Consider the following 18,508-nt stretch of genomic DNA (forward strand, 5'->3'; position numbering starts at 1 on the left):
AAGTTGATATGCTACTAGTTCCTTTGACAAATGAGAAAAAAAAATTTTTCTATACAATTTTAATGATACAAGAGGAGGGGTAGGGGGGCTAAGTTTATTTACCATTATTTTGGGGGTTAGGGTTATGTTGGTGCCGTAAAGAAAAATATAGGAGAGAAAAAAAAAAAAAAAAGGCTCCATGCCATTATTAGACTGAAAAAAGCTGAAGATTGGATTAAAAAAAAATAAAATAAATAAAATAAAATAAAAAGAATAGACAGCAAGCAGCCAAATTTATTCCAGATAACCATTTACTTTATTTTAATTTTTCCAGATGTCTTGAAGAATCAATTAGTAGCCATTTTTTCTGTTGATGTACTGGGAAGGTGACAGCTGCTTCATGTACAAGGGAGAAACATAAGTTCCAGAGACACACATCTTTATACAGACATGTACAGGCTTTGCTACACTGGCATGACAAGGTTTCAATTTATAGTTATTAATAATTAAGATCCATCAGGCAAAAAAAAAAAAAAAAAAAAAAAAAGTCTGAACGTCTAAAGACTTTTTACCTGACAAAATCTTAGTTATTGACAACTACAGAGCGAAACATTGTCATGCTAATGTACCAAAATTTGTACATGTCTGGATAAACCAATATTAATATATAAATCGCTCTATTTGTTATTGAGCACTATTATGTAAACCCAGTGGATATTCTTTGGATTTTATCCTATAAATAAATTCCTAACCTGGATTACGTTACACATACATGTATGCGTGCGCGCATGTATGCGTGTGTGTGTGTGTGTATATATATATATATTACATATATAATCTGGTCCCAACAATTGTACAAGATATGCTACAAAGTCATTTGAGAAATTTAAGAGACAAGGAAAGAAAGAGTTATAGCAATATTTAAAAAATAAGTTTTTTTTTTTTTGTTTTTTTTTTCAGTAACACTTCAAGTTCAATGAGCTTTATTTTCATAATATCGATGTCAGCTTAATCTTAACAATTGATGCACTGCTCAAATACAGTCAGTGGAGGAAAAAATAAAAAAAAAATAAAAAATAAAATAAAATTTTTTTTGTCTTTATTTTTTTAGGAGAGTTGGGGGATGGGAAAATAAAAACTTAATATTGTGCATCCAAAAATATGTTCATAAGAGGAACCAATTTTGTTGCTTTTCATTCTTACATCACTTATTATAGTTGTTGGTTTAGAACTGCCATACCTTTAACCAGAATTGTTGCGGGCTGTTGCATTCAGTGCATGGCTGCCGGATGCAGTCACAATATACAGTGTATAATCTTTGCCCATGATACGAGTAGCATAACAATGGGGATATATAAGAAAAAAAAAAAGTGCTTTGCTACTAAACAGAAATGTACTAGTTATTATTTAAGAGTAGAAGTTATACTAGTAATGGTTTTTATTAATAATGCATAAAAATGGTTAATCATAATAAGCCACAACAGTTGGTTATACAGCAACAATAATCTATAGTTTCAAAAAGAGGAAATAGTTGAACACATTTGTTAAAAATGAAAAAAAAAAAAAAAGAAGAAAAGACCCCCACCCCAGCCCGCGTTATTAACAAGGTGAGGAGGAAAGTGATAACTTAATATTTTTATATTCCTAAATAAAACAAAGAATCAAGTTAATCTTACCGCTAGGAAAAGATTTTGAGAAAAAAATAAATTTCATTTTTTTTTTTTTTTTTTTTTAAATAAAGATAAGATGGAAAGGTTATATTTAAAAAAAAAAAAACAAAAAAAAAAAACAGCAGAATGATAAAGAAAACAAGATAGTTTTTGCAGAATTGGATATAATTGTGATGATATTACAGCAAAAGCTTTGCGAAATTCTAACTAAACAGGCACTTTTAACAGACATTTCAAATTCGGATGACAAAGTCAACTCAGGTAACCATTGTGGCATAATATGATAAAACAAAAACAAAAGAGGGGGGAAAGAAAAGATTTATTATTAGGTATTAAGGTCCCTGTTGGTGTGATGACTTACATCAAGTCCTCCCAGCTATGTAGAAATTTTTACAATGATTGTTGCTTGTTTTCTTTTCTCTTATCTTGTTGCCCAATCGATTGAAACCCCAAAATATTCCGTCTCTAATTTCTTGAATGATATCGGCACTCAGCAGCAGCCCCCAGAGGACTGCTTCACCGGAGTACTACTATTTATTTTCACGTTAGGTTTACTGTCCGAAGCGGCTGTAACCGGACCCATCCGGTTCTTGATTTCAGCGGCCATAGTCATAAACGCCTGTTCCACATTGGTTGCATTCTTTGCACTGGTTTCCAGGAATGGGATTCCAAGTGTATCTGCATATTCCTGTTAACAAATATAAATATGAGTTTATTTATACAAACATTATTAGATACATATATGCATACATGTTTCTGTAGTGATCTCTAGTCAGAGATCCTACATCTGGTTAGTAGATAGAGAGTACTTCCGATCGGCCCAATTCAAGAACAATTTGTTTATATGAGAAAAAAAAAAAAAAAAAAAATGTATGAGAAAAATGTTTTAGGGAAGAAAAAAGAAAGGGAGACATCTAAAGTACTACAAACAGGAGAGGAAAGAGGAAGGGAAGAGAAATATGTGGAGAAGGAGGTAAGTAAACTCAGCCCTAAAATTCACTGGCCACTAACCCCCCCCCCTCTAAAAACTAAAAATGTACAAGCATCATTAATCTATATATATATATATATATATAAAAGCGAAAATGTATGCGTGTATGTATGTATGTTTATGTATGCGTGTGTATGTGTGCGTGTGTGTTCGCCTTTTCTGTATGTCTACAAAAGGCTTTATTCGCCGTGATTCTCGGTTGGCTTGCTCCTTCTTAAAACCTTTTATATGCTGTCTAAATAATAATATCTACCACTAAGGAACTCGGGTCACAGCTATCTTTAATTTACCCGACTTTTACAAGCTATTTTAGAGATATTTTGTGACCGAGCGTAGCGGGGGGAAAACAGAACTGGTTTCCAGCGCAAAACTAGATCAAACATCAGGTGACTTTCTCGCACCTGCTAATTTTACTTTATAAACGTCAACTTAACACTTATCAATTCATCTGTTCCCGTGGTCGAGATGATTAGGTCGCAGGGTTTTTTCCCCCATTTCCTTTCCACCTCCGCGTCAAAGGTTCAGGGTTCAAGCCTACCTTTCTACTAAAACTTTTTTTTTTTTCTCTTTTACACATCCAAATACACGGGCAACAATTTTTTCTTTTTAACAGGTTGTGTCTACCAACACACACCTCCAAACACCCAGGCAACGCCGGGTACCCCCCGCTTGTTTATATATATAAGCGAAAATGTGTGTATGTATGTATGTTTTTTTTCGTCGCCCTTCTCGGTCTGCTCGCTCCTTAAAACTTTTTATATCACATCTAAATCGTAATATCTACGAGTTAACGGGGGTTGCCTGTATTTAATTTGCCCGACTTTTACCAGCTCGTAGTGTCTTCGAATCTTCTCCCCTCGTGGCTGAGATGGTTAGGTGCCCCCCCCACACACACACACTTTTGCGTCACGGCTTCGGGGTTCAATCCTACCTTCCCACTAAAATTTTTTTTAACACAAACACCAAGCACCCAGGCAATGCCTGGTTCCCCCTGCAAGTAAATACATATAAATAAGTATAAAAAAGGATATATTGCACTAACAGCACAAGAATTTACAGTAAAATATTGGCTGAGCAGACAATTCAAATGATAACTGGCCAAGATACATTTCTAATGGTATAGTAAAGATCCTTACAAGTAGTAAAAATGAATTGGCTATTTATCAATTAAGCCTGAAAAATTTAAATGTAACAAACTAATCCATTTTGTAAAATTGAATAATTGAACTGATTTGTGCTTTTTAGAAATTTGCTTACTGGATTGTTAAAAACAGCTTAATGGATTGTTAAAAACAGCTTAATGGATTGTTAAAAACAGCTTAATAGATTGTTAAAAACTAAAACATAAATAAAGCTTCCATTGCTATTTTTTCTTCATAATACACATTTCTATTAAAGCTCCAATCAAAAGAATATTAATCTAATATATAAAAGGCAAAATGTGTGTGTGTGTGTGTGTGTCTCACAAAAACTTTTGGCACGCGATGGATTCTCATGAGATCGGTATCGTTTTCAAGCTCGATCCTTCGGCTGACAAATATCGAAAAAATTAGCCAAAAACATTCATTCCTTCACCCGGGTAGTTTTGTACAGGGGGGTGGGGGCGCATTTTTTGCTGACATTTTAACAAGTCATCATCACTGTTGGATTGACTATGCTTAATTTCAACGCTCTCGACTTTAGGTTGCACGATGGAGACATCTGCTAAGATGTTACGCTTTTTTTTTGTTGTTTTTTTTCTTCTCCTTTCTGTCTGCCTACTACTACTTCAAAAAAAACCCCCCAAAAAACTCTCCACCCAAACTGTCTAAAATAAGCACCATCAAAAACACTTTTGCCATCACAAAGCAAATGTATTTATGCCATTAACATAAAAATCTTGCATTCTGGTGGTGAAGATGTTTTTGAAGCATTTCTCACGCAGAAAGTTGTCGAGATGCTTGAAAAAGTGGTAGTTGGTAGGTGAGAGATCTGGTGTATGGAGGATGAGGCAGAGTTTCATAGACCAACTTGTTCAACTTCTGCAGGGTTTAGCAATGTGCGGTTGAGCAGCATTGTGGAGGAGAATTGGGGCTTTTCTGTTGACTAATGCTGGGTGTTGTTGTCGAAGTGTCTGATGCACTTCATCCATTTATTGACAGTACTTTTCTACTGTAACGATTTCACCTGCATTCAAAATCAGGAACTTTTGGTGCAACTCTGGCTTTGGGAAGTGTCGTGGAGCTTTGTCGGCATCAAATCACTGAGCCCAGTGTTGCCGGTTATCTTAAAGAACCCACTTTTCATCACAAGTCACAACCTGGTTGAGATGTAGGTTGTTCTTGTTGTGTAAAAGATGACACTTCATTACTTTCCAATGTCTCTCAAGTGGTTGGAATTTATTGTATAATTTAAGTCTAATTCAGAAGCAAATTCTCAAAGTTGTACATGAATTGGCTTCAATTAAGGCTCTTAATAATTGATCATTAATTGATCATTGTCAACATCTGATAACCAAGCACTATGCTCATCGTCTTCAAGACTCTTGTTGCCACCACAAAATTTCTTAAACCACCATTATGCTTTGCATTCAGAAGTGGCTTAGTTAATATTGCCAGCTGTTTCAGCAGGTTTTTAGCTTAGCTCGAATTAAAATAAGAAAATTGTGCAAATTTGCCCCCTCCCCCATCTTGTATTCAACGTTCTAAAAAGACAATTGTTTTAAAACGATTGTAATTTATAGGATTAGAGCGAAAAACTCTTTAAAATGATATAAAGTAAAGATATAACAGAAACTTATTTGTAAATATATTATTTGAAATCAAAATTAAAAGATTCTTTAAGAACTTTGCCAACTTAATAAACAAAAAGAAAAAAAAAAGTGAATTGTAAAGAAAAGGACCACTTGTTCCAAAACATTACTGTTTGTTAAATGATTAAATAAATTGAAGGCAGCCCAAAATGAGCAACAACCAAAAGGACACATTTTGCCTTAAGACCTTTTTTAAACTTTCAGTTGAAGTGCTTATGTAATATAAGGAAGTGCTTATGTATATTACACATTAGCAACGGCTTATATTACACATTAGCAACGCCTTATATTACACATTAGCAACGCCTTATATTACACATTAGCAACGCCTTATATTACACATTAGCAACGCCTTATATTACACATTAGCAACGCCTTATATTACACATTAGCAACGCCTTATATTACACATTAGCAACGCCTTATATTACACATTAGCAACGCCTTATATTACACATTAGCAACGCCTTATATTACACATTAGCAACGCCTTATATTACACATTAGCAACGCCTTATATTACACATTAGCAACGCCTTATATTACACATTAGCAACGCCTTATATTACACATTAGCAACGCCTTATATTACACATTAGCAACGCCTTATATTACACATTAGCAACGCCTTATATTACACATTAGCAACGCCTTATATTACACATTAGCAACGCCTTATATTACACATTAGCAACGCCTTATATTACATATAAGGAATTGCTTATGTAAAGATTTATTAAAAAAATTTTTTTTTTTATAGAAGCATTATATCAAAAGAAAAAAAAACAAACATGTTTATTGTAGGCACATTTTTAATAAGGAAAAAGTTTTACCATTATTTCATTATTTCTCATGGAGGCTTTGTAGTACAAGATCAGAAATAGCTTTAATTTCTTCACTTCAACATTTTGATGCTGCTTTATTCATGGTGGTTTCACATCGCTATCCCTCCTTCCCAAATAAAAAACTATGTATAGTAACCGTTGTTTACATCCCCCCCCCTCAACATTTGATAATTGTTTACTTTTTCACAATATTTGGATACTGTTTTGGATGGTGAATGCTTATGTATTTCTTAAAGATCATATCTGATTGGCAAGAGCTGGTTGGAACACTATCATACCTTGACAGAGTTTAAAATCGGCTTCAAAACCTAGTAGGTGAGGTCTTTTTCTCTTCCCTGCAGCCTCTTTCCCCACAGAAGAGATGTTGCGAACCTGGTTCTGCTCTATTGTTACTTTCATTGCTCCTCCCTTGCAAAAATTTCATTAAAAAAAGACCAGCTCACAAGCACTATCAACAATTTCCCCTCACTATCTGTGTGTCTAAATCTAAATGCAGATTCCATGAACAAAGTTTCTTTCCTTATGAAACATGGTTCCATTGGCCTGCTTCCTGGTCGACTACAGTATGGTAGCCTTCAAGTCTAATGTAAACAAGTTATTGTTGAGCCGTTCCCTTAAATAACCAAATTTTACCAATCTACACTATTATTACTATACTACCACCATATATTCATTAACCCTTATCCTCAAGTGGCCTGCAAGCCTTGATAAACAATGGCTTCTTTTGTAAAAAAAAAAAAAAAAAAAAAAAAAAGCTTGGAAAGTTTGGATAATTTTTTTGTGAATAAAACAATGAACTCATTTTTAATTTTAATAAAATTTACTGAAATTCCTCCAGCAAGATCTACAAATTCCAAATTTACAAAAGTATAAAATAAAATATTTAAATTTAAAATATTTTTAAACAATAAACCGAAGCATGAACTTTATGTCGCAATTAAAATGGTTGCATTTAAGAGTGATTTTTTTCAAGTGGCAACTAGAAATAAAACACTTAATGGATTGCTTTTTTTTTTTTTTTTTTTTTCCACAATCTTCCAAAGCTTATTGCTGAGTGAAAAGTGTCTTTTCAACCTTTTCTGCTTAACTAAAATGAGCCAAGTCAAATTATTTAAACAAAAGTTCATAGAACAATATACTCCTTTTCAACAAATGCCGTTAAAAAATATCTGAAGAAATTTAAATTTTTAGTTTCAAGTCTCAACATAAAATTTGGTGCACATTTAGAATTACACTTTAAAAAAAAAAAAAAAAAAAAAAAAAAAAAAAAGAAGAAATCGTTGATATCACAGAATAAAGATATATTTAAAAAATCATGTGGGTTGGCTAGTAAACGAAAATATTTAGTCGTCAAAGATAAATTTGTCTGTAGAGACTGGCATTAAAAAATCAATTAGGTTTGAAGGACTCCTCAAAATAAACAAAATAAGACAACTTCATGTCTATGTCAATAGACTTTCAATGCATGTGACATGTGTAAACCTGACAGATAATAAACTGGAGTTGTTTGGTTTTTCGTCACAAAGTCAATTTTTAATATAGGGAAGTTTTTTTTTTTTCTGAGGTTCTTGAAACCTAATTGATCCAAAATGCCTATTATGTGATATATGCATGTGTAATAATATATCCTAATTATTACGACATAGCTTGGTCATAAAATATTAATTGAACCCAATTTGTCTTTAATATCAAAATAAAAAAAAATCTCAAAATTACAATTCCTTGTTTTTTGTTGCATACAACTTTGAATTACCAGCACAAATAATTGAGTTTATAGACTACCAAAGAGTATTGATTGTATGTGAGAAAACATCTGACTACCTTTTAACACAGCATTCTCTACTAATGGAGAGTGGGCATCTCAAAAGATGTATATAAAAAAAAAAAAATAAAAAAAAATAAATAAATAAAAAAAAAAATTAAAAAAAAAAAAGGAGGGTAGTACTCTTTTCTACAAATAGTTAAGGGAATTTTCTAACTGCGATAGGGGTTTGATAAAACCTTAGGCAGGGAACATATGAAAACTTGGTTCGTCACAGTGTTATCTAATTGTAATACAGTTTGAAGAAGCTATCTACATGGCCTGTCGGATCAATTAGGTTTGAAGGATCTCAGAAAATAAGCAAAATGAAAGACGCCTTCAGGTCTACTCCATTGACTTTTTATTAGAAAGTAATACAAAGTATATTAATAAAACATGCTTTTTGTGTTGTTGCTCATTCTGGGCTGCTTTAAATTCTATTCGATCAGTTAAGAGTTGACAGATCAATTTTTTTTTTTTTTTTTTAAAGTGTTGTTCAAAGCAAAAACAATATTATATACTTATGTCGAAAATTGTATATCTAAAAATTACGAAAATCCATTGAGTAGAAAATTATGATTAAAAGTAATTTTTTTTACAGAAATTTGGGTAAAATTGCATTTTTCTTAGTCGTAACAGAGTAGACAGTAAAGAGTTCACACATAGGGGACATAACTGAACAAATATTTTAGATGACTTGTTTGTAGCTCCCAATATTTTTAACTTATAGGGAGACTTTTTTTTTTTTAAGACAAAAACTATCAGTCGTTCTACTCAAAGTAGCTTAATTTTCAGCTATATTATTTCCAAACAGAAAATTAAGTATGTAATATTGTTTTTGCTTAAAACGACAAAAAAAAAAAAAAAAAAAAAAAAAAAAAACAACCAACCTGTCGGCTATCTTAACAAGCACCAATTCTTACCTTTGCAGTAGTAAAATCGACTACTTTCTTGGTTGTTTGATCACACTTGTTGCCTACCAGCAGCTTATTTACATTTTCACTGGCATAACGATCAATTTCACACAGCCATTGTTTTACATTGTTAAAGGATTCCTGAAAAAAAAAAAAAAATAAAATAATTTGATACATGTAGAGTTACTGAAATATATTAAAATTTTTTTTCAACAATTAATGCTTTCCTCATATTTACACCCACGCTTTTTTTTTTTGTTTAGTTCCTAGCAATAGACATTTTTAAATTTGGACAACCGGAATTGGAAAATTCAGAACTTTCTGGACTATCAGAAAATTTTATGCATATTTTCCGATACCAAAAAGGATTTTGTCTTTGTTTAAAAATGAATCTTCTTTTCATTGTACTAATGATAAAATCATAAATATTGATAATAAATGACCCGTAAGACTACAATCCAACTCTCATAAGTGTATTTATGCTTGTGAAAATATATGGTTAAAAAGTGGAATAGTTGCATCATAATAGTAATACACGTTTAAACCCCTTCCCCGCTTTATTAAACCATGGTAATAAAAACTTACCAATGGACAGAGGTTACTAAGCTAATTAGGGAATACATAAAACTTAGGAATACGATAGTTAGCCAATAGAGAACTGTGAAAATGTGACAGCGATACATATTCATTTACACAATTTTGAGGCAGCACGTTCAGGAATGTGAAAGGAGATCGCCGATACATCTCTAAACAGTGTGATTATGCAGAGTGCCTAACGTGAATGTACATTGATGCAGGTTTGGTCTGTTCAGCAGCAACACAGGGCAGTAGTTAAGCATTGCAATGGGGCAACAATCATGAAATAATCTGTAGGCAACAGAAGCAACGGTTACATTTTGGCAAGTAGACAGCAAATATAATCCAATCAGATCATATACTCCAGATGGACCAGCATATACTACAGGAAATATGTAGTATATATCTAACCACAACGCTGTAGAGACTCCATAGAATCAAAGAACACCTTACAAACTAGGATAAGTAATTTGTAATAGTATTACTTGGCCTGAACCATCAATTTCTAGTAGACTGTCACTTAGCATTTACATTCATTACACTACAGGCTCTTGAGGTTATCCAAGATAACAGTACTCTGAATAATTAAAATCTGTTGATAGAATTATAGAGGTGCATCTTAACTGCACCATGAAGTGGTCTGTAACAGAGCACCATGCATAAAAAACTTGTAATCAACTGGATGTACAGAGATTGTCAGTTATAACTGATAAATCGAGATGAATATTGAAAAACTAGGACACCACTAACCACAAGACTGGTATAGAAATAAAGGTACTTTTACAGTTTAATCAAAACATTATAAAATGAAAATATCGAAAAAAGATTATATTGTACGTATCCATTTTGGGCTGAAGATCTCCGAAAAAAAAAAAACAAAAAAAACTTGATTTAATTTGAGTAGGGTTTTTTTTTTTTTTTTTTACAGCAGAAAAACACGTTCTTATGAGAGCGTGTAGAAGTCACCCATTATGGAATTTGTTTAACACGCCAGGGGGAGATAACTCCATGTAAAGCGCCGATACTCCCTCCATCTTTATTACTAGCTTTTCTTCTTAACAAAAAAAAAAAAAAAAAACAAAAAAAAAAACTACTTATTGAAATTAAGTGAAATTTTTTTCCCCCCCGGAGAACTTTGTTCCATAACGGATACATACAATATAACCTTTTTTTTCTTCAATATTTTCATTTTTAATGTCTTTATTAAACTGTACAAGTACTGAAATGAAGTAGCAATAAATATATATATATTTTTTTTTTTTGATATGTTCCTGTATATTTATGACTAGGGCTATGACAACAGCATATTCTTTTCATTGTTTTGACTCGAGTATATATCCGACACATAGAAACATGATATTAACCGATACATACTCGAGGGTCAAAATAAAAGAATATTCTCTTAGAGCTCTATTTATGACCTACAAGTTACCATTTATATTCCGGAAGTAATTATTAAAAGAAATTTGTAATATACTGAAAATATTATCCTTTTAACTGTTTTTTGCTTTATTATTATTATTGAAATGTTTTTTTGTACAACAGTGGACAGATCCAGGTTTTATTGGATCATTCAATACCAAAAAGGTTATTTCTTTCACACGGGTGATAAGGAGTTTTATTCTTGTGTCATTTTACAGATGGGAGTCACCACTCATCAAGGCCTAAAAGCCACTTGAGGATAAGGATTAACAAGTGTATGGTAATCACAGAACAGTATTAATAGGTAGTGATCGAAATGGGATAGAAACTGAATATTTAGGGGGGGGGGCGACTCAAGAACTTGTTTACATTGGACTTGAACATGACCATATTATAGTGAGCTGGAAAGCATAAAGTGCATGCAATTAAAGAGTTTTTTTTTTTTATTTTACTTTACCTGGTCAGTGACATCATAGACTACAATAATTCCATGGGCACCTCTATAATAGCTGGACGTAATAGTTCTAAATCTTTCTTGACCAGCTGTATCCCACTGTAAAAAGAAAAGTGTAAATTCACATAAATTTAATATTAGGCTTTTAATTACAAACTGATTTTTAAAAAACAATACTTGTCCCCCTTAAAATCGTTTTTGTTTTATTTTACAGAAAAAAAAAAAAAAAAAAAAAAAAAGCAAACAAAAATCTTCATTGCCTTCATGAACAATGACATCTTAAGAGTTATAACACTACAAAGTTGAAACCAAAAGGAATTCACTGTTTGAAACACTCAATAATTTAAGATTTAACAGTTAGAAAGGCCAGACGAGCGTGAAACTTTAATATTACTATTTATTAAAAGAAAAATGTTTTCCTTTCAATTTTTTTGAATAGTAAAACATCTTCAGAAAATTGAAGATATATATATACACACACACACACACACACACAATGGTGGGAGTAATCCTTGGCATGACTCGAGATGTTGCTTTATATCACCTCAGAAATGCTGTAGTAACAAAAGGAACTGAACATGGGTTGTCTAAGACTGTGTGCGCACATGTTTCTCTTTGTTATAATTTTTTGTTTTTCCTGGGGATGGGGCATTCTACCGGATGATAAACATTCTCTCATTAGTTTAGTTACTCCAAGAGATATTTTTAAGATTCTAACCATCCCTTTAAGTACTATTGTTTATATTTTTTTTGCACTTGGTTCACCAGGTATATTCACCAGATAGTTTTAAAAAATTTTTTTTTCATTAGCCCGGTTGCTCCTATAATGACTGGTATGATTTATACCAGTGTGTGTGTGTGTGTGTGTGTGTGTGTGTGTGTGTGTGTGTGTGTGTGTGTGTGTGTGTGTGTATAGAGTTTCAATGCAAAAAGTGGTGCATTTCATCACTAACCTCCAAAATGATTTTGTTAAATGATATTAACTTTATAATCAAATATATTTATATTATTAGCTTTAATGGTTGAATTTTATGTTCAAAATATCAGCCTTTGTAAATTTCTCAATTAAAAATCAACTTTATCACCAGGCACACAAGCATGGCTTGTTGCATTATGCACATTGGATGGCATTAAAGGATCGGGACATAAAATAAAACGAAAATAGGCAGAAGACAACAGAAGATCCTTTATCATAAAAGAGATGTCTTTTTTTCTTTTTTACATGTTATTTATAATAGGTAGGTGGGAGGTATTAGTTAAATAAAATAACATCCAATTAAGCAACCGGACATAAGCTGTAGGTGAATAATGATTACATATACTAGATTAACAACTTAGACAAAGGTCTAGTATATTAAGAAAGCGTATACATATGCTAGTGTGTGTGTGGTATATATATATTATATATATATATACACACACACACTAGCAGGAGGTCGCCTGACATTAACCTGGTCCTAAAATATGCTTAAATACGATATTTTCATTAATGCAGATTTCATATTTTATTATATTGGACCCAATATATATTAATGATTAAAAAAAAAAAAAAAAAAAAAAAAAATTGTATGCCACCACCAAAAATCGAAACCAAAACGTTTAGCTTACGATTCACTTTTTCCTTTGACGTCAATGTCTGAACTATGAAGGCATTTTGCTACAAGGCTAAAAATTAAGACATGAACAAATAGCTATTACGTTATGCATGCATATTTGTACTGCTGGCAAATTTCTTTTTTCTTTTTATAAATTTTTTACTTTTGCATCCCCTCCCCACTAAAGTCCAAATATAAAGTTTTGCATGGGTTCGAATACCCTACATATTGAGTTCCAAGTTTGTAGACCAAAAACAGGAGGCAAAATTTTTTAAACAAATATATACGCATACATATATATAGAAAGAGGGTTGTGTTTCTGATAACCTTTTTACGCAAATATAAATCATGTAGAACATCTACATGAATATAATTACATGTAATAGTTAACTAAAAGATGATCATCCCATAAAAAAACTGAAGAAAAAAAAAAAACTATTTGGAAATTAATTAAAATGAATGCTTAAAAGAATATGAAAATTAGCTAGAGGTTTTGTAGATGAATGCAATTCCATGACCCATACATAAAAGTTGTTTTTTAAATAAATAGAAAAAAAAAAAAAAAAAAAAGTGACAATGCAAGTGGCAACATTATTTATAGTTTGACCCTTTTTTTTTTTAAAAGCACTAAAAATTTAAATTACAATAATGTTCATTGAAAATCAATATTTTGAACTTAATCAAGAAAGTGTTTTCCAAAATATTCTAATCTCACCTTTAGTGAAAATTAAAATATTTTGTCGAAATAATATCCAGATTTTTTTTTTCTTCAGCTGTTAACACGTCTGAAAGTATATGCAAGCTTTCAGGTTTTCTTTTTAGTTAATAAAAAAAAAAATTTAAAAAAGAAAAACTTACTATTTGTAACTTTATAGTTTTGCCGTCAAGTTCTATGGTTCGGATTTTCTGTAATCAAAAAGTTAAAATGTTGCATGAAAGATTTAAAGTGGAAAACAAAAAAAGAAATAAACAATTGTTTAACTTAGCTCGAGTGGAATATAATATTTGATAAAATCCTGACAATTTAAAAAAAAAAAAAAAAAAAAAAAAAAAGATTTAGAATAAATAAATCTATTAACATAAAGGTTGTTGATGAGAAATGTTAACACTTGTCAAAAAAAGTCCCCAAAAACTTTTACTTACGTATCTCTAACGGAAAGAAAATATTTTTTTATTCCAAAAATCACGTAAATTGATGAAGTAGTTTTATTTTTATAAAGGAAATAATTTTTAATAAGAATCTGTAAGCATTACAAGGCTGATCTCACATGTTTGAATTGTTGTGTAGTTATCTGTCCTTGTTTCTTCAAGATGGGGGACACAAGAGTTTTTAAACAATATTTCATCAATTTACATGATTTTAGGAATATATTTTGTTCTGTCACGGGGATTTACATACAGATTTTTAAAAATGTTTTTTTTTGTTTTACATATGAGAAATTCTGATTCTTGACAAGAACCAAAAAAGTGTTTACAATTATTACAATTTGATATTCACTAAAGCAGCCCCCCCCCCAAACACTCAGATACCTACTTCCCCTCCCTACATGCATCCTCATTTAATAACGTTAGTTGGAGTACATAAAGTGAAAATAACTATTCATATAGTTTTGTCAGTACTTGTACAGTTTAGTCAAGACATTAAAAAAATGAAAATATCAAAAAAAGGTTATATTTCATGTATCCGTTATGTAACGAAGTCCCCCCCCCCAAAAAAAAATTTCACTTAATTTCATCAAGCAGTTTTCTTTTTACAGCGAAAAAACAATGTATGATACCGAGCAAAAGGTTCAATTTTTAGGAAGAAAAGCTAGTATTAAAGATGGGAAGGGAGTGTCGGCACTTTACATTGAGTTATCTCCCCGTGGCATGTTGTTCAGCTTCAGCAAATTTCACAATGGCTGACTTCAAGCGCTCTCATAAGAACGTGTTTTTCCGCTGTAAAAAAAACCAAAAAAAAAAACCTACTCTATCAAATTTATGGAAATTTTTTTCCGGAGATCTTCAGTCCAAAACGGATACGTACAATATAACCTTTTTTTTTTCTCCTCGATATTTTCATTTTTTAACGTCTTGACTAAACTGTACAAGAACCGTTTTGTCAATATTCCAGGGTATTATTCTTGAATTAATTTTTCAATTAAAAGTAAGTATGATGCAATCAATTTCCCCATAAATTGTGAAGCTCGAAGAAAATGGGCCGAGAAACACCTAGTTCTCAGTCTTACACTACCCCCCCACCCCCACCACACACACACACACAAAGGATCTCAGGGACCCCTATATATGATAAATTTGGTCACCGCCCACCTGAAGTCATTTTGTTACAAGTAATGAAGTTTTTTTTTTTTGTTTTTTTTTTAAAGTCAAAAATTTTAATATAACAATTCCGCTTCACAATATAATGGCTTCACAATACAATTTCATTTTGTGGACAAATATTTAGCACTTGTGCTCAAACGTTTACTTTAAACAAGTTGTAATCTACTTAATTTCAAATGAAAATGGCAAATTATTTTTTTCTTTTCCCTTCTTTACAGCCACATTTAAAAGATAAATAAAATTAATATTAAAATGACCAAAATATTAATGTCCATATGAATAAACGAGTGGGGGGGATGGTGTGGTGTGGGGTTGGGTTGGGTTGGGTTGAGGGTCATCCGGCTTTGCTTAAATATATTTTAACTAGTGTTGGGATGATTAATCGGAATTGGGGGGAATGAAGCTTTTGGGGTATCGGAAAAATTTGAGCCTATTTTCTGATGCCAAAACTGATTCCTTAAAAATTATCCTTTTTATTTGATTTAAGAAACATCTTCCACTGTTTGTAGCAATAAAATAAATATTTATTAATTTAAACTTCCAGTACGACTAAAATCTTTAGCTCACAAGTGTTTTTACGTTTGCGAAAATATAAGCACATTTGAGATGTGTTCTTACAGTAATCGGGACAAAATAACAAAATTTATAGTTAAATATTTAGACATCAGAATCAGAATCGGTAATTGTATCGGAATCGGGAAAAACATCAGAATCGTCCCATCACTAATTTTAAACCCATACAAATTTCATATTATTACAGAGCCAATTCTCTATTGAAATACTGTACCTAATTCAGTGATTTTAAAAGTGGAAAAAATTTAGAGATCCAGCCGCACACCTACCTTGTTACCATTGAAAGAGAGTTGAGATTTGATATTAAATGAATAAATGAACTGAATCTAATAAAGCACAGAAAGAAATACAAATATGTTGGTATAAGTTGAAATGAACATTTTGCATTTCAACTTGCAAATATGTTTGTACATATTTATCCATTTTACTCATTATAAACTATCCTTGGTGTAGGATTACGATTTCCTGTCGATTTCAGTGCTATGCGATTGGTAGTTTAAGAGTTTATTAGTTAAATACTTTCAGGCACACATACACCACTTTATTTATATAGATAATTGTTTTTTTTTCATGTTTACAAGTTCGTGAATGAGCCTGTCTTTGCTCTATTATTTTTATGGCAAGTGCTCGTCTGAGCTCCAATATATTGTCCCCATCCCCTTGCGAAAGTTTTACAAAAACACCAGCCACTATCAACAATTCCCCCCCCACTATCTGTGCCTAATTCTAAACGTAGATTATATGAACGAAGCTTCTTTCTTAGAACTGCCCACATGCAGAACACTGTTCCGCTGGCTTGCTTCCCAGCCAATTACAATATGGTAGCTCTCAAAAGTCCAATGTAATCAAGTTCTTGAGCCGTTCCCTTACCACCACCACCTTGCACACTTATTAACCCTTATCCTCGAGTGGCCTTCAGGCCTTGATAAGTGACAGCTCGTTTATAAAAAAACAGTTTCAAGAAATTTTCTAGTGTAAAAAAAATGAAATAAAAAAATGAAATAAAAAAATGAAATAAAAAAATGAAAAAAAATGAAAAAAAAAAATGAAATAAAAAAATGAAATAAAAAAATGAAATAAAAAAATGAAATAAAAAAATGAAATAAAAAAATGAAATAAAAAATGAAATAAAAAATGAAATAAAAAATGAAATAAAAAATGAAATAAAAAATGAAATAAAAAAAATGAAATAAAAAAAATGAAATAAAAAAAATGAAATAAAAAAAATGAAATAAAAAAAATGAAATAAAAAAAATGAAATAAAAAAAATGAAATAAAAAAAATGAAATAAAAAAAATGAAATAAAAAAAATGAAATAAAAAAAAAATAAAAAAATACATTTTACATGTAAGCATAAAATCATAGTAAATACTACTTACAAAATCGACTCCGATGGTGCTGATGTAACTTTCTGTGTAAGTATCGTCCTGTAAAAAAAAAAAAAAAGAATAAGTTGGAATAAATAACCCAATATAATATTTGCAAGGAATTAAAGTTTTGATAAAAATACAAGAAATTAATGAATGTTTTTAGCATATTTTAGTTTTCTTGACATCCCATTCCAAAGAAACATACGTAATTTAGTGTCATTGAAGAAATAACCAGAGCACTCAATTACTCCTGTAAGAATTTAAAACTTTAATTAGTTACATTAGTTTGATCTTCCATTGATACCTTCAGTTTCATGGCAACCACTGGAAATCACCACACAAAGCTAAATATGCAAACTATAAACAATTTTTCAGTTAGTGTTATATAATTGAAAAGTTTTAGAAATAGTAATACACACGGACGAAAAAACGCTTTGGATAATCACAGATTTCAAGGTAGTTCTACTAAAATAGCCATATTTTTTAAACCAAAGCACTTCAAGTCTTCAAATTACTACTGTTTTGTTCGGAAATGAATATACTTTCAAATGAATTAATAAATATGAATGTACATTATATATTTTAAGAGTTTTAAGCAAATAAAGTGATAAAAATGTGAACGTCATAAAATGGCGTTTTCGGTAAGGTTTTGTAATGACCCCCCGTTTTCTAAAGGTCCGTACCGTGATTGTATGAAGAATTTCGTCATGAAATTTGGGAACCAATTAGAAGAGGTGTTAATCTTAATACTGTCAAGTGTCCAAAATACTTTTGACCATTTCTTTTTTTGTCGTGTTAAAAATAAGACTTTAATATGACGAGTATTGAACATTTTGAAAAAAAAATTCGGACACCCAGTAGTAAGTAAATCAATCTTTTTACTATCTTTATCAATTAAAAGTATTGTTTTATGTTGAGTAGGACCGCGGTAATTGATAATTTAAAAGGACCTACCCAAAAAAAAAAATTGTTTCTTTTTAATCGAATTTGGTCAAATGAAGTTTAAGCAGCAGCAGCTCCAGCCTGTAGAATCAGCGATAGCACAGTTGTAAACAAACACGCGTTCTTTAATTTTTATTCAAGAACGAATTAAGAAAAACATGAAAATATGAATATAAATGTTCTTATGTTTAATTAGAGCTATTTTGTTATCAGAATAACATTAGTTTAGAACTATTCGGTTTTCAGAATATATAATAACAATC

General features: G+C 31.2%; 1 protein-coding gene across 1 annotated transcript in view; it reads right to left on the reverse strand.

Annotated features, from left to right (window-relative positions):
* Nucleotides 1-255: 255 nt before the first annotated feature.
* LOC145268283 (ras-related protein Rab-1A) overlaps nt 256-18,508 on the reverse strand; it is an 86,259-nt gene continuing 68,006 nt past the window's right edge. The window contains exons 3-7 of the mRNA XM_080123686.1: nt 17,313-17,360; nt 13,897-13,944; nt 11,447-11,542; nt 9,001-9,132; nt 256-2,337 (exon numbers count right to left, since the gene is read on the reverse strand). Coding sequence (XP_079979812.1) covers nt 2,140-2,337; nt 9,001-9,132; nt 11,447-11,542; nt 13,897-13,944; nt 17,313-17,360 — 522 coding nt within the window. The 3' untranslated portion in view covers nt 256-2,139. The remainder of the gene's footprint in view (nt 2,338-9,000; nt 9,133-11,446; nt 11,543-13,896; nt 13,945-17,312; nt 17,361-18,508) is intronic.

Source organism: Euprymna scolopes, chromosome 43, assembly GCF_053919585.1.
Source record: "Euprymna scolopes isolate OS-2025 chromosome 43, ASM5391958v1, whole genome shotgun sequence".
In the NCBI taxonomy this organism is placed as follows: Eukaryota; Metazoa; Mollusca; class Cephalopoda; order Sepiida; family Sepiolidae; genus Euprymna; species Euprymna scolopes.